General features: G+C 40.0%; 2 protein-coding genes across 2 annotated transcripts; both read right to left on the bottom strand.

The window, feature by feature from the left end:
* Window positions 1-1,790: 1,790 nt before the first annotated feature.
* On the bottom strand, window positions 1,791-13,127 carry LOC307266079 (uncharacterized protein). Its single transcript, XM_080047982.1, has 9 exons — window positions 13,081-13,127; window positions 7,708-7,864; window positions 5,603-5,889; window positions 4,915-5,005; window positions 4,490-4,588; window positions 3,926-4,206; window positions 3,360-3,462; window positions 3,091-3,140; window positions 1,791-2,971 (listed from the first exon to the last, which is right to left on the bottom strand). The coding sequence occupies exons 2-9, from the start codon at window positions 7,848-7,850 to the stop codon at window positions 2,493-2,495; spliced, it is 1,533 nt and encodes a 510-aa protein (XP_079904108.1). The 5' UTR covers window positions 7,851-7,864; window positions 13,081-13,127; the 3' UTR covers window positions 1,791-2,492.
* A 3,544-nt stretch (window positions 13,128-16,671) lies between these two features.
* Window positions 16,672-20,506, bottom strand: LOC307265751 (uncharacterized protein; the record flags this gene model as incomplete). The annotated part of the gene is made up of 7 exons (XM_080047546.1): window positions 16,672-17,204; window positions 17,324-17,373; window positions 17,598-17,700; window positions 18,169-18,449; window positions 19,112-19,202; window positions 19,622-19,774; window positions 20,434-20,506. The coding sequence occupies 7 exons, from the start codon at window positions 20,504-20,506 to the stop codon at window positions 16,672-16,674; spliced, it is 1,284 nt and encodes a 427-aa protein (XP_079903672.1).
* Between the last annotated feature and the right edge of the window lie 1,320 nt (window positions 20,507-21,826).

Raw genomic sequence — 21,826 nt, 5'->3', positions numbered from 1 at the left:
TAAAGAAAATGCTGTTGCTAATTCTTAAGTCCCTGATATTAGTGCATCCAAGAATGTTCTTCTTATTTGATATTTATTTGCAATTAGTGGCCATGGTTATGTTCATACTATTTGTATCACAGGGAAATGTTTAGTTAGGGTTAAAATTATATAATCTATCTTAAAAAAGAAACCAAGGAAGTAATTGCAGCAAGCAAACACTAATTGAGTGAAACAATAGTCTCAGACAGCTCCATCAGTCAGTGAGCTCCATGGTAACGCAGTGATTGACAGGCTGACTGAAATGCTCTTTATCTGGACAGAAACTCCCCTCTCCCAACCCCACACCCCTCTTAAAATACACAAACGTTTTGCCTTTACTGTTGCACATACTCGCGACCCCAAAAAAGTCGGTCCGCGTACTGACCCCCCCAAAGGCCCATTCTGAGCCAGGAAAAACCCTGATATGTACATATCACCCAAGGATTCAAGTCTCCTCTTGGCAACTTCTTCTTCTTCAAAAAAGCACATTTTAAGTAATATTGTGCCAGAAGGCCTTAAATGTAAATATTCTATTGTGTTTTGGTATTTTTTGAATGACCAGAAACAGAAGTCAACACAATTCTAAGCGTGTGTGTGTGTGTGTGTGTGTGTGTGTGTGTGTGTGTGTGTGTGTGTGTGTGTGTGTGTGTGTGTGTGTGTTTGTGTGAGTGAGTGAGTGAGTGAGTGAGTGAGTGAGTTAGTGTGTGTGTGTGTGTGTGTGTGTGTGTACTGGTTCACGGGGATAACAGTGGACCTGAGTGTCATATCACTCACACCAACAGTGGACTACAGATCTAACAGTGGACATTTTTCAAGATGTCTCTTGGAAATGCTTTGAATCATGTTAAAAACTGTGTGTGTGTGTGTGTGTGTGTGTGTGTGTGTGTGTGTGTGTGTGTGTGTGTGTGTGTGTGTGTGTGTGTGTGTATGTGCTCTTCCCCAGTTGTAACAGTCAGTAACTACACATTACTTCAGAACCAGTCAAAGCTTCAGACACAACTTCTCATGCAGCGTTTTTTATTTATTTTTACCAATTCATACTATGTAGGATGCAGTTTGTTTTCTGAATGCTTAAACAGTGATTTCTGAAGCCCATTTCCTCAAACTATTTCCACTTTTAGACAATGCATTTACCAAGTGCGTCAAACTGAATACACATTCTCAGCTTCACACTAACCCTAACCCTTGTCATGTAACATTTAATTACACACATCACATTTTAGACAATTTGTTAATTTACAAATATTTGCATTAGACTGAGAGCAGCACAGGAGCAAATCTAAAGCCTGGAAACATCACTACAGGAGATTCTGTAGCACTTTACAATAAGGTACATTCATTAATTATTAGCTAATGCTAAACTAGCATTAACAAAGGATAACTAACTGTTAATAACTGCTTAGTTAATGATTATTAAGCCCAGCAACAGACCCGGATTCGATTCCCGCCCGCAGTCGTTCTCTGCATGTCACTCCCCTCTCTGCCCCATTTCACCTCTGTCTCTCTGCACTAGCAATAAAAGCATAAAAAAAAGCCAAAAAATATCTTTAAAAAAATAGGTAACACTTTATAATAACTATCCGTTGTAACTCGTTTATAGATCATTAGTAAACTCTTAATTAATTATTATTAATGATTTGTTAAGTGTTTGTTAGCAGTTTGTTAAGGATTTATAACAATGGTAGATAGTTAATAGCTTAATAATTGAATCAGTTCATCTGGGAGGTAATCCGAGATACCGACGAGGCTGAAATAGGCTATTGACTATACACAGTGCATGGGCAACTGAGGGCAGCCCCATTTTCAAATATTTTTAAATAAACTCAATACACACTGTGCATGCCATGGACTTGAACGTGACGTGATCAGTTAATCTCGGATTACCTCCCAGATGAACTGATTCAATTATTAAACTATTAACTATCTACCATTGTTATAAATCCTTAACAAACTGTTAACAAACACTTAACAAATCATTAATAATCATTAATTAAGAGTTTACTAATGATCTATTAACGAGTTACAATGGATAGTTATTTTAAAGTGTTACCAAAAAATATTTAAGTATACAAAAATATACAAAAAACTGTGACTGTGTAGGAGAAATATTGAGGTAAGTTGGTACGGTTTTAGATGCTTTTTGAGGGCATCCTTTTAGCACCTTTTTTTGGGGTGTTTTTTCTAAAGATTTCTTTAAATGTTTGCAAAGGTTTTTGGACATTTTGAAATGTACATTCCAATCAACATTGACATTTCTAATTTAACAAACTGAAATAGTGTCAATATAAAATATTGTAGGTTGTCTCCCCCTTACACATTACACAGAGACACTGAGGCACCAGGTGGTCCAATCCCAAACCCAGGATACAGAGGTTCAGTGAATGTGGTGTTGAAGGTGTGGAGGTGGATCAGTGAGTCAGAGGAGACACTGTAGAAGGTCAGAAAGCCAGCAGGACAGTCCACATACACTGCTACTCTGTGAGAGACAGAGGAGGAGTGTATGTGGACTGAGGAGGGGGAGGTGGGGGAGGAGGGGGAGGAGGGGGGGAGGGGAAGGAAGAGGAGGAGGGGGAGGAGGGGGAGGAGGAGGAGGAGGAGGAGGAGGGGATGCGTGTTACTCTGTAATTGTGCCGGACAGAGTAACCACCACCATCAGAGCAGATCAGACTCCAGGACTGATCATTCCCTCCAAACACACTGTATTCACTGCTTCCTTTCCTGCTGATTCCTCTGTAACTCACTGATATACAAACCCTTCCGCTCCACTCGACCTCCCAGTAACAGTGACCAGTCAGACCATTACTACACAGCAGCTGACACCAGAAGTCAAATCTCTCTGGATGATCAGGATATGGCTTCTTCTTCTTCACACGTGTCACCTTCCTGTTCTTGTCAGACAGTTTGAGGAGTGTGTGTACTGTGTTTGTGTCCAGTGTGAGTTCACAGGAATCTGATGGAGAGAAAAAGACACAGCAGCAGTTTATCATCAGACACCTGAAGGCTTTATTCTGGGTTTAAAGTTATAAAGTTAAATTATGACACATTCGGTCAAACTGAATCCACACTTACACTTCTTCAGATCATCACGTTTTAACCTCTGCTCTCCACCGTGGTCCATCCTGGAGGAAGAAACACAGTCAGAATGATTTTCTATCAACATGATCCTAACTGCTGTTCAACATGAAGCAGTGTTCCTCAGTTTGTCAGTGTGACAGAGAAACACTTCCTGGTTTGAACCGGAATCCAGGGATTTGCAGAAGGAGAATTGGTGAACACAAATAACAAAATGTTGATCATATAAAATGAGCACTATTGAAATGTTTGATGTGTCCACCTACAGAGCTTTGTTGGAGGCCTTGGGCCCTGGCTGAAGAGCCTCCCCAGAAGCAGAGGACTGGTCCAGATCTTCCTCTGTTTCTGGTCTGTCTGGTTTCCTGGAAGCTACAAAGCAACATGACATCAGTGAGAGGATGCTAGTAAACGTTAGTCATGGAAACACTTTCTAATAACACATTTCTGACTTCATGGGATAACAAATATAGCCATTGTAATATATGCTCTGGTTCAACCAGAACATGTGTTATATTTAAAATCATCACAACTTTTGTGAACGTCTGGTGGTGAACACCCACAGATCTGACCCAGAGTGTCTGAGGACATCCAGTTTAACACATTTTTTTAAACATAAACTTGTCATGAGATAAATTAAAAGATATTATTCAAAATAAATACACATCTTGCTTAAAGGAACACCTATGAAAACAAAGATGTTCCCGACAATCTTCATTTGTTTGTAATACACTATTTGTTTGTTAACAAAAAAATCCCATTTAGTGTCTCTACTTCTGTATTGTACAACTTCTTTTAGTGATCTGATATCCTTCTCCATCTTTCCATCACTCACCTTTGGGTCCTGTTACGGTCTTTGGCAATTTCATCACCAGATCATTTCTATTTATCTTGGCAAAAAACTTCCTGGCCACTTCAATTCCTGTCATGTAGGTCTTCATCAGCAGATTCACAATTTCCAACAGGCTTGCATTTTCTAGTCCATTTGGGGTTTCTGTGTGAGTATTTGGATCCTGCAGAAACGACTTGAGTTTTTCAATGTCGTCGTCACCTAAATTCTCCATAATCTCCAAGAGGCCCTCTTTTGATAATGTCATGTTTTCTCCCTGCAAAACTCTGACAGATACAAACAAAAAAAATATTTTAACGAAAAATACTATTTTTTATTTTTTAGATGTTTAACACTTTATAAACAGACTAGTTAGCAGTTTGATTTGCAATTTAACAGGTTAATTTTTGTTTTTCTCCAAATAAATCAGGATTTTAAAATGTTATTTTTATTAATTCTACAGTCCACTGACTCTGCTTCGTATCTGAGGAACTCAGACTTCAGGAATTATGTTTTAACTTTTGATTGTTTTAACACTGATAATAACAAACTATGAAGAAAAATTATTACTTTTGATCATCAGACTGCTGTTCATCTTTGAACCCAATAGACCGGTTACTCTTAGTGGAAACACAGCTGGGGCCAGGTTCAGGTCCAGGAGAGTCTGGTCTGTTGAACACACACACACACACACACACACACACACACACACACACACACACACACACACACACACACACACACACACACACACACACACACACACACACACACACACACACACACACACACACACACACACACACACACACACACACACACACACACACACACACACACACACACACACACACACACACACACACACACACACACACACACACACACACACACACACACACACACACACACACACACACACACAAAGAGTTTTGAGAGTGAATGATGACGGTGCAGTGATTTGAGTCATATACAGTTAGAGATCCTCATGTCACCTTTGAGCTTTGGTCCGGCCGCCAAGTTTCAACTTCAGAATGGTTTTAGACTTTTGCGGTTTGTTCGCACACTGACCCATAGAGCCTTCACCTTCACACAAACACAACAAAATGTCCATTCATTACAACAAGCAAAAACTTTTTTTTTTTTTGAGGCACAGGGGCCCAGAGCTTTGGTCTGGCCGCCATGTTCCCCTCCCTCCTCTCTGTCCTCACTCTGATCCATAGCAGAGCCCACACCTTCACACAAACAAATGTGACCATTAAAAAAACAGCAAATGTTTTAAATCATTTCAGATGGAATAAATAAAGTCTCAGCATCTTCCACGACTGTTATGAATAAACAAATGTCATTAGAGCGAAACCAGTATATTTGAAATGATCCCAACTGTGGTGCCACCTAGTGGTAGAAACAAACAGACCCAGTGTGGTGCCACCTAGTGGTAGAAACAAACAGACCCAGTGGTAAACGCCCACAGATCTGACCCAGAGTCACTGAGGTCGTTCAGCAACACATTTGAGATTTTCAGACAAATAGACTTATTTTTCAAACACTTTCAAATAAATATTTACCAGTCATATTTTTGTTTACTTGTTAAAAGCGAAACAAATTCAGTGTCTGTATTCTGTTCTATAAAATATGATGTCAGTGTTGTGATGTCACCTCTTCCATCTTCACATGACTTACCTGTGGAACTGGTGCCTGATAAGGTTTTCACAAGATCATTTCTATTTATCTTGCCCAAAACATTCATGGTCACTTTATTAGTTTCTGTGACGTAGGTCTGGACGATCTGATCCACAGTTTGTGTTCGGTTTGCTGTTTCCAGTCGACTCTTACGGATTGCTGGAAAGCCACAGAGGCTCTCTTGCTCTAGATACCACTTGAATTGATCAAATTCCTCCTTCCGTAAATCATTTAAAATGTCCAAGAGGACCCCTTTTGTATTCGTCAGCTCTTCTTCCTGCAAAGATCTGAGGGACACAAAAAGAAAAAAAACTTAACGAGAAAAACACTACTTCCTTTGTAGATTTTAAACTATTTAGTCTGTTTAGCAGTTTCATTTGCAATTGAAATGTTTCATAAGTTTGTGAATCTTAAATCATCAGGATGTTTAGTTCCCTGTCTGCTCGCTGCCATGCTGATGAGCCGTTGCAGCTGAACTGTTTTTGCCCTGAAGTTAAGTTTATACTTTTGTTTTTGGCTAATGCCGTAACAATTGGGGGCTCGTCCGGGATCTAAACATTTTACCATCAACAGTTCAAGAATTTTTGGAGTTGGTAGTAATTTCAGAAAAAAATGGCAACTGAAGTTCTGATCCATCGGAGTATGCTACAAATCTTGTATATATATATATATATATATATATATATATTAGGGCTGTCAAAATTAACGCGTTAACGCAAGGTGATTAATTTCTGGAATTAATGCGTTAATTTTTTTTAACGCATTTAACGCATGTGCAGAATGATACACTTTAGTCACTCTTACCTGACCCAGGATCAGTAGCTGCGCACAGCCAAACATAGCCGGCCAGAACAGCACTTACGGCCAAACACGTCAGACTATAAGCATGAGACTAGGAGAGGAGGAGTATGTTTTATCCGCTCTTTATTTTCCTTCTTTCACAGACACAGCAGCATAGATCGCAGGAAAAGAAACACAGGCTTAAACTCCGCTCGTGACTCGTGAGGAGACGTTACAACAGCTGTTGCGACCCGCGAATCGTGGCCGTTAATAACATGCATAAACTATAGCCTAACTTATAACAGCGATAGGGACTGCATGTAGGCTATTTACTCACTCACGGGTGATTCCCATAAACTCAAATAAACACGTTTCACATGTGGAATGATCGATTACTGCGGCAACGCTCACACATCCGACCGAGGGAGAAGAGAAAGGAAACTTACTAAACAGACTGACATCACGGCAGCTAACTGACAGTTATCCACACTGAATAAAACACATCTTAACACACTGTAAAAATATCAAACACTAACTTATGAACTTTGGGGCCTTTTCTACACACAGACACACGAACAAACTGCAATCAGGTTGTATTCAGGAATGCAAAACCATGGATTCACTCAATACATGCCATTATAGCCTATGCTATATTTGCTGAATAGAGACAGCCAAATTTAAGTTGGTTGTTTTAGTTGATTATAATTTATTTGCAGTAATTATTTGGATTTTCAATGAATAAAAACTACATTTAAATGTATATATTCACCTTCTGTCCTTTATCTTTCAATTCATGTAACAATATACAGAAGAAATGGTAATTTTTTGGGCCTATTTCGAATGGTAGAATTAATCGTGATTAATCCACGGAATCCTGTGATTAATCTGATTAAAAATGTTAATCGTTTGACAGCCCTAATATATATATATATATATATATATATATATATATAACGGCCATTAAAGCAAGTCATCACCCTAAAATGTACATATTGCCTTAAGGGGACTTCCGTTGTGTCTTGACAGAAAAACTTCCCCACAACGTGAGTCATACCAGCAAACAGACACACACACGCACACACACACACACACACACACACACACACACACACACACACACACACACACACACACACACACACACACACACACACACACACACACACACACACACACACACACACACACACACACACACACACACACACACACACACACACACACACACACACACACACACACACACACACACACACACACACACACACACACACACACACACACACACACACATAGTCATGGACAGTTAGAGATCCTCATGTCACCTCTGAGCTTTGGTCTGGCCGCCATGTTTCCCTCCCTCCTCTCTGTCCTCACTCTGATCCACAGCAGAGCCCACACCGCCATGCTCCGACCTCAGAATGGTTTTAGAGAAAGGCTTTCGCAGTTTGCTGGCACACTGACCCATGGCAGAACATTCACCTTGACACAAACACAAGAAATGTACATCCATTACAACAAGCAAAAAAAAGAGCACCAACAAAATCATCCAAGAATTCCGGATAATATATATATATATATATATATATATATATATATATATATATATATATATATATATATATATATATATATATTTTAGTTTGTGTCTTTGATATTAACATCATACTATGCAAATGTGAGTTATCATACAAAAAAAGGAATAAAATGTTTTGGTCTAGATAATTAATAGCCTAAAAATGTAATCAGTTCATCTAGGTGGAAATCCGAAATGATCTGATCATGTCACGTTCACATCCATGCACAGTGTGTATTGAGTTTATTTAAAAACTATTGGAAATGGGGCTGCCCTCAGTTGCCCATGCACTGTGTATAGTCTATAGCCTATGTCAGCCTCGTCTGTGGAAAAAAAGATACAATAGCTGGACAACAGAGTTCTTCTGCTTTGTTCCTCACACTGCATTTAAATGCATTCACTATATTACAGAGAAATATGTCCCGTAAAAGAAAAAGAGCTCCAAGCCCAACCCATAATATTTTATTTTATATTAATATTTTTATGGAAAATCCATGTGTCCTTCTTCAATAGCTTCTCATTCATCTGACCCAGTGTCTCCAAATTATTTGTTCACACAAAATTTCTCAGATTTAGCCTCTTAATTTTCCTCTCAAAGTGCACCAGATTCATGCATTTCACTTTAAAAAGGTTAAAAAAATCTCCCGGGGGGGCATACCCTCGGACCCCCCTAGGACGGTCTGAATCTCGGCTGTCTAATATTTAAATATCGCACAGCCGCACAGTGGAGGCACTAGCGGAAAACACTGGGTGTGTGAATGATATTTAACAAAGATCTATAGTTTCAGCAGTGCTAACATTGGAGAGGGGCCCCCCAATCATATTTTGCTTAGGGCCCCCTGAAGGCTTGGGCCGGCTCTGTCGATAAGCCTTACCTTTTATAACTTATTCCTCCATTTCTCGCTGGCAAAAAAAACTTCCGACTGAAGGAACATTTTGATCCGAGGCTTTTGTTTACATACATTTGGCGCCGCTGCCGCCGTGTCATTGTGGACTGGTCCATGATGGTGGAGGGGGGCACTTTGCTTACACCCAAGTCAAAATGATAATTATTTTTTCATTAATAATCTTAACAATGGTTCATTTTGTACATGTTTGTGTATCTTCCAGTATATGGCCGATATAAAATATGAAAACATTTTTTAGGGTCGAATCATTGTCCTGATCATTTGGTGCCCCCCTAATGGCTATATTTGGCTTTTTTTTGTCAGAATGCACCTCAATTTCAATAAAAAAAATGGTAAAATGAACCTCAAGTTAATCATATAACTAAATATTTGGTTGTTGTGTTACCTGATTATTACTGAGAGGTATGAGAACACATTTCTTAACTAAATTTGTTTTATTTATTTTTTCATACCCTAAAACAGGCAACGTGCACTGGGAGATACATACTCTTTAACATCCTGTAGGGGGCTTGCTGAAAGGTTTTCACTAATCTAGTTAGCATTTATCAAAAGACTTGTCTGTTATTAGCATCGAGGTGACATGATTTGGTTAAAGTTATCTGTCATTGTTTAGTCAGCCTGACCAGAAATCAACATGGCCGCCAGTGGCAAAGCGCCAGCTTCCTAGGGTGTAAGTAATCATATATTAGACACACTTATTTTCATTAAAATAACAATCTAAATGCATAGATTGAATTAGGAAATTTGTCTTAACATGCTGATGAAGAAAAAAAAATCCATCTGTGTTTTTGGGGTTTTTAGCAGAATTTGAAATGTATGTATCCCCAGAGATACGTTGCCTGATTAGGGGGTAGAAATGTGGTCAATGTTTATTATTCAGAGTTTTATTTAAAACTTGAAGGAATCTTAATAATGACTGCAGAACCATATATTATCATGAACAGCTGTGCCCATTACAACATTATTACTGTATTTTACTTAAAAAATTATCTTTCTATATTTATATATACTTCCAGGCAGCGCTGCCTGGAAGGCCCTATCCCTAACCCTAACCGGGGGCGGAAGGTGCCTTCCAGGCAGAAAACACCAACAAACTTCACTGCCCAGGGATGGCCAAAGCCACTGGCACGGAGAGTAAGCTGCTGTTTATTAAATATATTATTTCAAGCTGGTGGCTGCTGGTCGTTTCAGGCACACAGTGTAGCATCATACTTGCATTGGCTTTAGAGGAGCATCTGACACACCTGTGGCAGCTGTTTGAAAGGATCAGGGTGCAGTGACTAATAGTCAATCCTGCTTAGTTACAGTTTGGCCTGTCATCCATTGATTTCCTTGGACACTGCTTTCCACAAAGGGAGCCATTAAACTGGTAAAGTAGGACACCATGCCAGGTTCATGCACACCGCACCATAAAGTCCCTACATTCCTGTTGGGACGGCCTCCACTGCCTTCGTGGACCACACGCCACTGACCTTCGACACTGCCAAGACTTCTGAGCTGTGGCCTGCACGCCAGCAACATCAGTTTTCCGCCGTCTCTGAGTTCACCACTGATATTCAGCATGGCTGGTAAGGACAACTTCGGGGTCTGTGCACTTGACTCGACTACGCTGTCATGTCTAAAGACCAGGCCGCTGGCTCAGATGTTCCTACTACATCATGTCCTCCAACTTCAGGCCTGTGGCTGCTGTGCTGTGTTTGATCATGGCAAGGCTCCTCTGCGATATCTGTACTGACCAGCCCCGCCCGACGGTGCGCGTGGGTTGGGGGAGCCAATGTATATACCTGATCAATGGTTTATGCAATCTGTGTGTTCAGGCGTCTACGAGGCTGGTGGGTGTTACATTTGTCTGGCCCCGCCTCAGGAGGGATGTAAAGACCCGGGCTAGCTTCAGCTTGGCCTGTCAGCGTGTGCAAGGTACACACAATACCAAAGCCCCCTTGGCGCCGATTCTGGTCTCAGAGAGGCATTTCGACCAGGTCAAAAAGGACCGGGTGGGCCCCCTGCCTTCCTCCCGCAGGCTCACTGACCTCCTCACCTTGGTGGATAGCACCACCAGGTAGCCGGAAGCCATTCCTCTGTATGTGCTGAAGTGGACTGGGCGTCCATCTGGTTGTGGGTGGCCCGTTTTGGTATGCCAGCTGACCTCACCTTGTACAGGGGCCCACAGTTCACATCCGAGCTGCATGACTAAGGGGTCGCAACTGGGTTGACTGCCTCCAGTGGTGAATGTTTGGCCTGCTCTCTGCCCCTAAGGAGGGCCTGCAGTTTTCATCTGCTGAATTGGTTTACAGACAGCCACTGGTGGTCCCATGAAAGTTCCTTCAGGACGCTGCGGTTCTGTGGACGGGCGCGTCACATCGGACTTTTGCTCCGGGCAACTCCAGCCCCTTCACTCAGATCCCCCTGAAGTCTCCCCTACGATGGGCCCTTCTGTGTCCAGGAGGCGGGGCCCAAGAACTTTGTGGTGGACATGGGGGATAAGCTACAGCGGGTCACTATGGACCGTCTCAAGCCTGCCCATCTGGATGTGGCTGATCCAGTTTGATGAAACTAGATTGGTAAAACTGAATAAAATGTACTTAAAAAGTAGTATTTGTCATTTAAATGGACAAGATAAACAACAATTTATAATTTCTGTTCATCAAATTAAACATTAATATTTTTATCATTTCGGCTTTTTTTACACCCTAATAGGGCAACGTATCCTGGGAGATACAACTCGTAAAACCCAAAATATACAAAGTATAAAAAAAAATTATGTGGAAATATTTTTCTTTGCTCTTAAAGAGATGAGTGATAACATGAAAATATTTTTAAAAATTAATTTTCCACTGTTGCCTGTTTAAGGGTATTATTGACCTTTTTAACATATGGTATAACTATGGTGTTACTGGTCAATTACGACCCATATATATTTATTTCAGAAAACAGCAAAAAAAAACATCAATTTCAGTGTTATACAAACACACAATGAAAACCAGAACAAGTCACAACACAAAATATAGATTTGTAAAGTCAAATAAACAACAACCAATCAACAAATCAAACCAATCGAAATCAATTACTAGTTCCAAAACTAGTAAAAAACAACTGAGTAAAAGTCTCTGTGTGCATATGTTTGGTTGTGTGTACAGATGTGTGGCAAAGAGCAACACTTTCAGTGTTCTTTGCAGAAATATTTCTTGCAGGCAAAGCACAATACTTTTATCTTTCTGTCCTTAGTGCTTCGGCAGACATGACAACTCTTATTTTTAGAATCATGTGGCCATTTTCACCAAAAACATGATCCAGAACTTGGCTCACTGTATATCTCCTCATTTTTGAATACTGCAAATAGGAGATGTGCACTCTGCAAGTCACCAACTCTATACTGAATTGACTTCACATGTCTGGATATGCCCGTCTGTTTGTTTTGCTTTCATGCAAGTATAAGGGCAAACAAAGTCAAAATAAGAACCTCCCCAGAGCTCACATGACTGGGAGAGGAGCTAACCGTCATTGTGTTGGCTGACAGTGCACTTATGATTTAAATTTTGGCTCTAGTTATTGTTTTTTACATCTTTTTCTATAACCGGGTCGAAAACGACCCTAACACCACCAGTGTTATAATTTCCACCAGAGCATTTTATAATTAAGTGAAACATTTTTATTTTTTTTAATTTTGTTGAAATAGAGGTTCCTGACAAAGTCAAGAAATCTTGATGCAATAAACAAAATGTAAGTGGTTCTTTTATGCATTTGAAATCCAAAAGTGCGACTGTTTTAGAAATATTTAAAAGTTCCTCGAATCTGCTTTAATAATGGTGATAGATATTATAATATATAATAATACATTTCCACGATGGGCATTGATGGGTTAAAATTATTTTCAATGTGAAGACAAGACAACGTTTGACTTTTGTGGCTTTTCTTATTTTAGAAAAACTGCAGAAAAGATAAAGATGTTTAAAAGTTTAACTGCTGCATTAAACAGGTCATTTATGATCATCAGAGGAAAAGTGCGACTGTTTCAGAAATATTTAAAAGTTCCCCGTAGCTGATTTGATAATTATGATACAAATTAACAATGATTATGAGAAGTTTAGCTGCTGCAGAAAACACATGCAGAGATTTCATGAAAGAAGATGTAAGAACCATAACACCATTAAATAGTTAAATACAGATTCAGTTTTCTGAGCTGATTCCAAATGAAAACAGAGATTTGAGCTCACCTGAAGTTCTGCTGAGTTGTGACAGTCCGTCCTCTCACAGAGTCCACCGCGCTGTGAGGCTCTGATCAGATTATACAACCAGTTATACCCTGAACATTATCACCGCCCACTCCTGTGTGTGTCTGTGTGTGTGTGTGTGTGTGTGTGTGTGTGTGTGTGTGTGTGTGTGTGTGTGTGAGTGCCTGTTACCTGTCTGGGCAGGTGATTTGATTCTTTGGAAGTTTGGATGTGTTCCAGTCGTTTCGTGATTCCACAGAACCATAAAAACACACAGTCTCAGGAATGAAGACGGGCCATGTGCAGTGTTAGTTTTTCCACCACACATTGCATTTTGCATTATGGCCAAAAACTTCAATTATGATCTCATCTGAACAGAGCACCTTCCTCCAACCCTTGCCAAAAGCCATGCGGGGGACACAGCATAGTCAGATGAGACTGTGCCATGTGTACAGAAATGTATATATATATAAAGTATATTTATTCTAGATTCATTTACCTTATGTAATGCATCTATAATATATTAAAGTTTCTCTTTTTGAATCAAATTCCAGAAAAAAATTAACTTTTTATTGAAGTTATTTTTTTTTTAGATGTACCTGTAAGTGTAACCAGCGTTGCATGGACAAACACAACTATTCAACAACAATCATTTTAAATGTGTGGGTGTGTACTTGTGTGTGTATGTGTGTCTGTCTGTCTGTGCGTTTGTGTGCGTACGTGTGTGTGTCTGTGTGTGGTGTGAAAAAAACATGACTTTTCTCTCCTTCCTAAGTGTAGGCTAGCCTTGTTTATTTCAGTCCGCAACCTTCTAGATCTTTGCTTGTTTTTTGGCTGGACTCCAAAAACACAATATGCATGATGCACAATACGATAGTGTTATCGTAACTGGCTCACCTTCACAGGTACCCGCCCCTGCACCATCTGTGAGCCAGTGGCACCTCCCTCCAAACTGGGAGAGAGGTGCTCCTTCTTCACAATAGTATTTGATATCTTTATAATTATAAAATTTCTTCACAGATTGTGTTATTTAAACCTATCATCTATATTCCTTAATAAGTTCTTATGCCTTTGTATATTTCTATTCTGGCAAACTTAAGCAGTGAAAAAAAATCCTACATTCAGTGTACAAGGGATATTTTTCTTTTCGGCAAGGTAACACACTGACTATGCAGAAGAACTGTGTGTGTGTGTGTGTGTGTGTGTGTGTGTGTGTGTGTGTGTGTGTGTGTGTGTGTGTGTATAAATAAAAGTGTGTGTGTGTGTGTGTGTGTGTGTGTGTGTGTGTGTGTGTGTGTGTGTCTGACGGCCATCTCCACAAGGTAACAACTAACTATGCAGAAGAACTGAATACAAACACACTTCATGAACACTGCATTGCCCCTTTAACAACCGCTGACTGAGACAACATGCAAACTTTTGATTATGTCAAAACAAACTGGTGTGTCCCCTCTCCCTCCCAGACACTGGTGCAGGAGCACAGAAAAATCCCAGGAAAAACCCAAGAAATGTTTCAGTTGTTAATTCAACTGCTAAGATAAAACATGGACGTACAACAGAAGGTATAAAATCCACGTGCCATCACTGAAGGCTTTACCTCATGTAGATGCACCGACAGTGTTGTTGTTATGACTCAGAATTCCTTATGGGGGGCGACAGAAGCTACGCACTATAGCTTTAATGGAATGTGACCACAGAGCGGCTCAAGACTTTGGAACCAACAACTGAAGTCAAACATTAAAGGCCTACTTCCCCGGTTTGAATATGAAGGTGTATTGAATTCTGAGATCCTATGTAGAATAAATGTGCGAAAAAAAATTAAATCGGTTCATCCTAGCCTGAGAAAAGGCAGAAAGAGTGTTTTTTTTAACCCTATATTTCTCTTTCTCGTGACATCACAGAAAGAGAAATATAGGGTTAAAAAAAAAATTTCTTTGTAAATATTACTGTGATGTCTTTTACTGTGACATCACAGTAATATTTAATAATTCCCGGAACAATCTCTCGCACCTTTCTTCCCTCGTTCCGCAACTGTCGCATTTAAACAGCAGGGCGGAGGGCCGAAAGGCCGGCATATTCCCGGCTTTCACTGGCTGTGTAAAAGGGGCTAGTGAGTGAGTGAGTTAGTGTGTGTGTGTGTTCTGGTTAACGGGGATAACAGTGGACCTGAGTGTCATATCAGTCACACCAACAGTGGACTACAGATCTAACAGTGGACATTTTTCAAGTCGTCTCTTGGAAATGCTTTGAATCATGTTAAAAACTGTGTGTGTGTGTGTGTGTGTGTGTGTGTGTGTGTGTGTGTGTGTGCTCTTCCCCAGTTGTAACAGTCAGTAACTACACATTACTTCAGAACCAGTCAAAGCTTCAGACACAACTTCTCATGCAGCGTTTTTTATTTATTTTTACCAATTCATACTATGTAGGATGCAGTTTGTTTTCTGAATGCTTAAACAGTGATTTCTGAAGCCCATTTCCTCAAACTATTTCCACTTTTAGACAATGCATTTACCAAGTGCGTCAAACTGAATACACATTCTCAGCTTCACACTAACCCTAACCCTTGTCATGTAACATTTAATTACACACATCTAGTGAAAGTGTAACATTGTTCTCTGCAGCTATTTTACATATTGACACATTTCAAAACACTTTTAGACAATTTGTTGATTTACAAATATTTGCATTAGACTGAGAGCAGCACTGGAGCAAATCTAAAGCCTGGAAACATCACTACAGGAGATTCTGTAGCACTTTACAATAAGGTACATTTATTAATTATTAGCTAATGCTAAACTAGCATTAACAAAGGATAACTAACTGTTAATAATTGCTTAGTTAATGATTATTAAGCATTAAGTCAGCATGAACTAATCAATTATTAAGAGTAAGTTATGCTTTGTTAGATTTTTGTATTTCAAAAATCAATATCCAAAAACTGTGACTGTGTAGGAGAAATATCGACGTAAGTTAGTATGTTTCTTTAATGTTTTTTTGATGCCGTTCTTTTAATGTATGCACCAAGAATATTCGGTCATACTGCAGGAGAGAGAGCGACAGAGAATAGCTAAGGAGTATTCCCATATGCAGCAGCAGAACCCTCAGAAGGTGGAAGCCAGCAAGGTCCCTGAGTACATTAAGAAGGCAGCTAAAAAAGCAGCAGAGTTCAACAGCAACTTCAACTTCAGCAACAGCCGTCTCCTTCCGGTTATTACCGTTGGGGAATTTTATTAGACGCTAGAAACACCGCACGAGCACAGATCCCGAGCAAACATCTTTCACCAGCCAAGTGGAGGGTGGACTCAATAACTTACTCACCTAAGACTACATTCACCTGCATTTGGAGAGAGTTAATGTAGAGCCTTCTATGCTGTTGTGCATCACTCCTCTGTGTCTAAATGAGATAGTAGGCCTATCTCCTCATTAGCACTAGTGCGAGTGGACTTGTATTCATCATCGCACGTGATCAATTTCAGTAGCAAATGCAATCAAAACTGTCGCACTGTACAGCCCTGACAGTCCAATCAACATTGACATTTCTAATTTAACAAACTGAAATAGTGTCAATATAAAATATTGTAGGTTGTCACCCTCCTACACATCACACAGAGACACTGAGGCACCAGGTGGTCCAATCCCAAACCCAGGATACAGAGGTTCAGTGAATGTGGTGTTGAAGGTGTGGAGGTGGATCAGTGAGTCAGAGGAGACACTGTAGAAGGACAGAGAGCCAGCAGGATAGTCCACATACACTGCTACTCTGTTAGAGACAGAGGTGGAGGGGATGCGTGTTACTCTGTCATTGTGCCGGACAGAGTAACCACCACCATCAGAGCAGATCAGACTCCAGGACTGATCATTCCCTCCAAACACACTGTCTTCACTGCTTCCTTTCCTGCTGATTCCTCTGTAACTCACCGATATACAAACCCTTCCGCTCCTCTCGACCTCCCAGTAACAGTGACCAGTCAGACCATTACTACACAGCAGCTGACACCAGAAGTCAAATCTCTCTGGATGATCAGGATATGGCTCCTCCTCCTCCACACGTGTCACCTTCCTGTTGTTGTCAGCCAGTTTGAGGATTTTGTTTACTGTGTTTTTGTCCAGTGTGAGTTCACAGGAATCTGATGGAGAGAAAAAGACACAGCAGCAGTTTATCATCAGACACCTGAAGGCTTTATTCTGTGTTTAAAGTTATAAAGTTAAATTATGACACATTCGGTCAAACTGAATCCACACTTACACTTCTTCAGCTCATCACGTTTTAACCTCTGCTCTCCACCGTGGTCCATCCTGGAGGAAGAAACACAGTCAGAATGATTTTCTATCAACATGAGTCTTAACTGCTGTTCAACATGAAGCAGTGTTCCTCAGTTTGTCAGTGTGACAGAGAAATAGACACTTCCTGGTTTGAACCGGAATCCAGGGATTTGCAGAAGGAGAATTAGTGAACACAAATAACAAAATGTTGATCATATAAAATGAGCTTTATTGAAATGTTTGATGTGTCCACCTACAGAGCCTTGTTGGAGGCCTTGGGCCCTGGCTGAAGAGCCTCCCCAGAAGCAGAGGACTGGTCCAGATCTTCCTCTGTTTCTGGTCTGTGTGGTTTCCTGGAAGCTACAAAGCAACATGACATCAGTGAGAGGATGCTAGTAAACGTTAGTCATGGAAACACTTTCTAATAACACATTTCTGACTTCATGGGATAACAAATATAGCCATTGTAATATAGCATATGCTCTGGTTCAACCAGAACATGTGTTATATTTAAAATCATCACAACTTTTGTGAACGTCTGGTGGTGAACACCCACAGATCTGACCCAGAGTGTCTGAGGACATCCAGCTTAACACATTTTTTTAAACATAAACTTGTCATGAGATAAATTAAAAGATATTATTCAAAATAAATACACATCTTGCTTAAAGGAACACCTATGAAAACAAAGATGTTCCCGACAATCTTCATTTGTTTGTAATACACTATTTGTTTGTTTAAAAAAAAATCCCATTTATTGTCTCTACTTCTGTACTGTACAACTTCTTCTGGTGATCTGATATCCTTCTCCATCTTTCCATCACTCACCTTTGGGTCCTGTTGCGGTCTTTGGCAATTTCATCACCAGATCATTTCTATTTATCTTCCCAAAAAACGTCCTGGCCTCTTCAATTCCTGTCTTGTATTTCTTCATCAGCAGATTCACAATTTCCAACAGGCTTGCATTTTCTAGTCCATTTGGGGTTTCTGTGTGAGTATTTGGATCCTGCAGAAACGACTTGAATTTTTCAATGTCGTCGTCACCTAAATTCTCCATAATCTCCAAGAGGCCCTCTTTTGATAATGTCATGTTTTCTCCCTGCAAAACTCTGACGGATACAAACAAAAAAAATATTTTAACGAAAAATACTATTTTTTATTTTTTAGATGTTTAACACTTTATAAACAGAATAGTTAGCAGTTTGATTTGCAATTCAACAGGTTAATTTTTGTTTTTCTCCAAATAAATCAGGATTTTAAAATTTTATTTTTATTAATTCTACAGTCCACTGAACTGAACACAGACTTCACTAATTATGTTTTAACTTTTGAATGTTTTAACACTGATAATAACAAACTATTAAGAGAAATTATTACTTTTGATCATCAGACTGCTGTTCATCTTTGAACCCAATAGACCGGTTACTCTTAGTGGAAACACAGCTGGGGCCAGGTTCAGGTTCAGGAGATTCTGGTCTGTTGAACACACACAACACACACACACACACACACACACACACACACACACACACACACACACACACACACACACACACACACACACACACACACACACACACACACACACACACACACACACACACACACACACACACACACACACACACACACACACACACACACACACACACACACACACACACACACACACACACACACACACACACACACACACACACAAAGAGTTTTGAGAGTGAATAATGATGGTGCAGTGATTTGAGTCATATACAGTTAGAGATCCTCATGTCACCTTTGAGCTTTGGTCCGGCCGCCAAGTTTCAACTTCAGAAAGGTTTTAGACTTTTGTGGTTTGTTCGCACACTGACCCATAGAGCCTTCACCTTCACACAAACACAACAAAATGTCCATCATTACAACAAGCAAAAACTTTTCTTTTTTTTGAGGCACAGGGGCCCAGAGCTTTGGTCTGGCCGCCATGTTCCCCTCCCTCCTCTCTGTCCTCACTCTGATCCATAGCAGAGCCCACACCTTCACACAAACACAACAACATGTTCATTGATTACAACAAGCTTTGCATCACAGGAAACATTAGTTCTTGAAATGCTGTTTCTGTCCGACCCATGGTGCAATGGTACAAAAGAATAAAATAAGATGAAATAAGTAATACACACAATAAATAGATTCCAAATAGTGCAAAAGGTAAGGCAAAACAAAACAGTATAGAGCAATAGTAAATATTTTAAATAATAAATATTTTAAATATTCTATCTGTGGAGGCATCTAATCCTTGTGATGTTACCTTGAGGAGCAGGGTCAGTTTGCGGTTCCACTGTAGAGGATTCTTGGATGTTGCGCGGTGACGGTGCTCCGGTTTCCAGGAGCAAAGAGCCAGGCGGGGAGCTGGTGAGGGCCACTGCAGTGTGAGCTGCCACCATGACAGAGGGAGAAGCTTCTGGGTAGAGAGTGGGGAACGTCAACAGTCATTTTACCTGGTGTTACCATGGCTTAGTTTAGTTTATTAAGATCCCCATTAGCTTATGTCTCTCTTAGACAGTAGCTGCTCTTCCTGGGTCCGGTGATCTAGCTAGTAAAACCTGAGCCATCGTCATGACATTAAAAACTCTTTGGGCTCAACAAACTTTGCTATCCTGTTAATCTCCTTTGTGATTTGCCACTCTTTAGTCAAAGCCCTTTACTCATTTCACCAATATTAAAAATGTGACCATTAAAAAAACAGCAAATGTTTTAAATCATTTCAGATGGAATAAATAAAGTCTCAGCATCTTCCACGACTGTTATGAATAAACAAATGTCATTAGAGCGAAACCAGTATATTTGAAATTATCCCAACTGTGGTGCCACCTAGTGGTAGAAACAAACAGACCCAGTGGTAGACCCACAGATCTGACCCAGAGTCACTGAGGTCGTTCAGCTGAACACATTTGAGATTTTCAGACAAATAAATATTTTTCAAACACTTTCAAATAAATATTTACCAGTCATATTTTTGTTTACTTGTTAAAAGCGAAACAAATTCAGTGTCTGTATTCTGTTCTATAAAATATGATGTCAGTGTTGTGATGTCACCTCTTCCATCGTCACATGACTTACCTGTTGGTTCCGAACTGGGGCCTGATAAGGTTCTCACAAGATCATTTCTATTTATCTTGCCCAAAACATTCATGGTCACTTTCTTAGTGTCTCTGACGTGGGTCTGGACGATCTGATCCACAGTTTGTATTCGGTCTGCTTCTTCCAGTCGACTCTTAGGGATTGCTCGACAGCCACAGACGCTCTCTCGCTGCTGCAGATGCCACTGGAATTCTTTAAATTCGTTTTCTTTTAAATCATTTAAAATGTCCAAGAGGACCCCTTTTGTCAGCTCTTCTTCCTGCAAAGATCTGAGGGACACAAAAAGAAAAAAAACTTAACGAGAAAAACACTACTTCCTTTGTAGATTTTAAACTATTTAGTCTGTTTAGCAGTTTCATTTGCAATTGAAATGTTTCATAAGTTTGTGAATCTTAAATCATCAGGATGTTTAGTTCCATGTCTGCTCGCTGCCATGCTGATGAGCCGTTGCTGCTGAACTGTTTTTGCCCTGAAGTTAAGTTTATACTTTTGTTTTTGGCTAATGCCGTAACAATTGGGGGCTCGTCCGGGATCTAAACATTTTCCCATCAACAGTTCAAGAATTTTTGGAGTTGGTAATTTGGAGTTGGTAATTTGAGAAAAAATGGCAACTGACAGATACAAACAAAAAATAATTTTAACGAAAAATACTATTTTTTATTTTTTAGATGTTTAACACTTTATAAACAGAATAGTTAGCAGTTTGATTTGAAATTTAACAGGTTAATTTTTGTTTTTCTCCAAATAAATCAGGATTTTAAAATTTTATTTTTATTAATTCTACAGTCCACTGACTCTGCTTCGTATCTGAGGAACTCAGACTTCACTAATTATGTTTTAACTTTTGAATGTTTTAACACTGATGATAACAAACTATTAAGAGAAATTATTACTTTTGATTATCAGACTGCTGTTCATCTTTGAACCCAATAGACCGGTTACTCTTAGTGGAAACACAGCTGGGGCCAGGTTCAGGTCCAGGAGATTCTGGTCTGTTGAACACACACACACACACACACACACACACACACACACACACACACACACACACACACACACACACACACACACACACACACACACACACACACACACACACACACACACACACACACACACACACACACACACACACACACACACACACACACACACACACACACACAGCTTTTGAGAGTGAATAATGACGGTGCAGTGATTTTAGTCATGGACAGTTAGAGATCCTCATGTCACCTCTGAGCTTTGGTCTGGCCGCCATGTTCCCCTCCCTCCTCTCTGTCCTCACTCTGATCCATAGCAGAGCCCCCGCCATGTTTCAACCTCAGAATGGTTTTAGAGGAAGGCGTTCGCAGTTTGCTGGCACACTGACCCA

The sequence above is a fragment of the Ammodytes marinus genome, assembly GCF_949987685.1.
Source record: "Ammodytes marinus genome assembly, chromosome: 19".
In the NCBI taxonomy this organism is placed as follows: Eukaryota; Metazoa; Chordata; class Actinopteri; order Uranoscopiformes; family Ammodytidae; genus Ammodytes; species Ammodytes marinus.
This window is presented reverse-complemented; position numbering and strand designations above follow the sequence as displayed.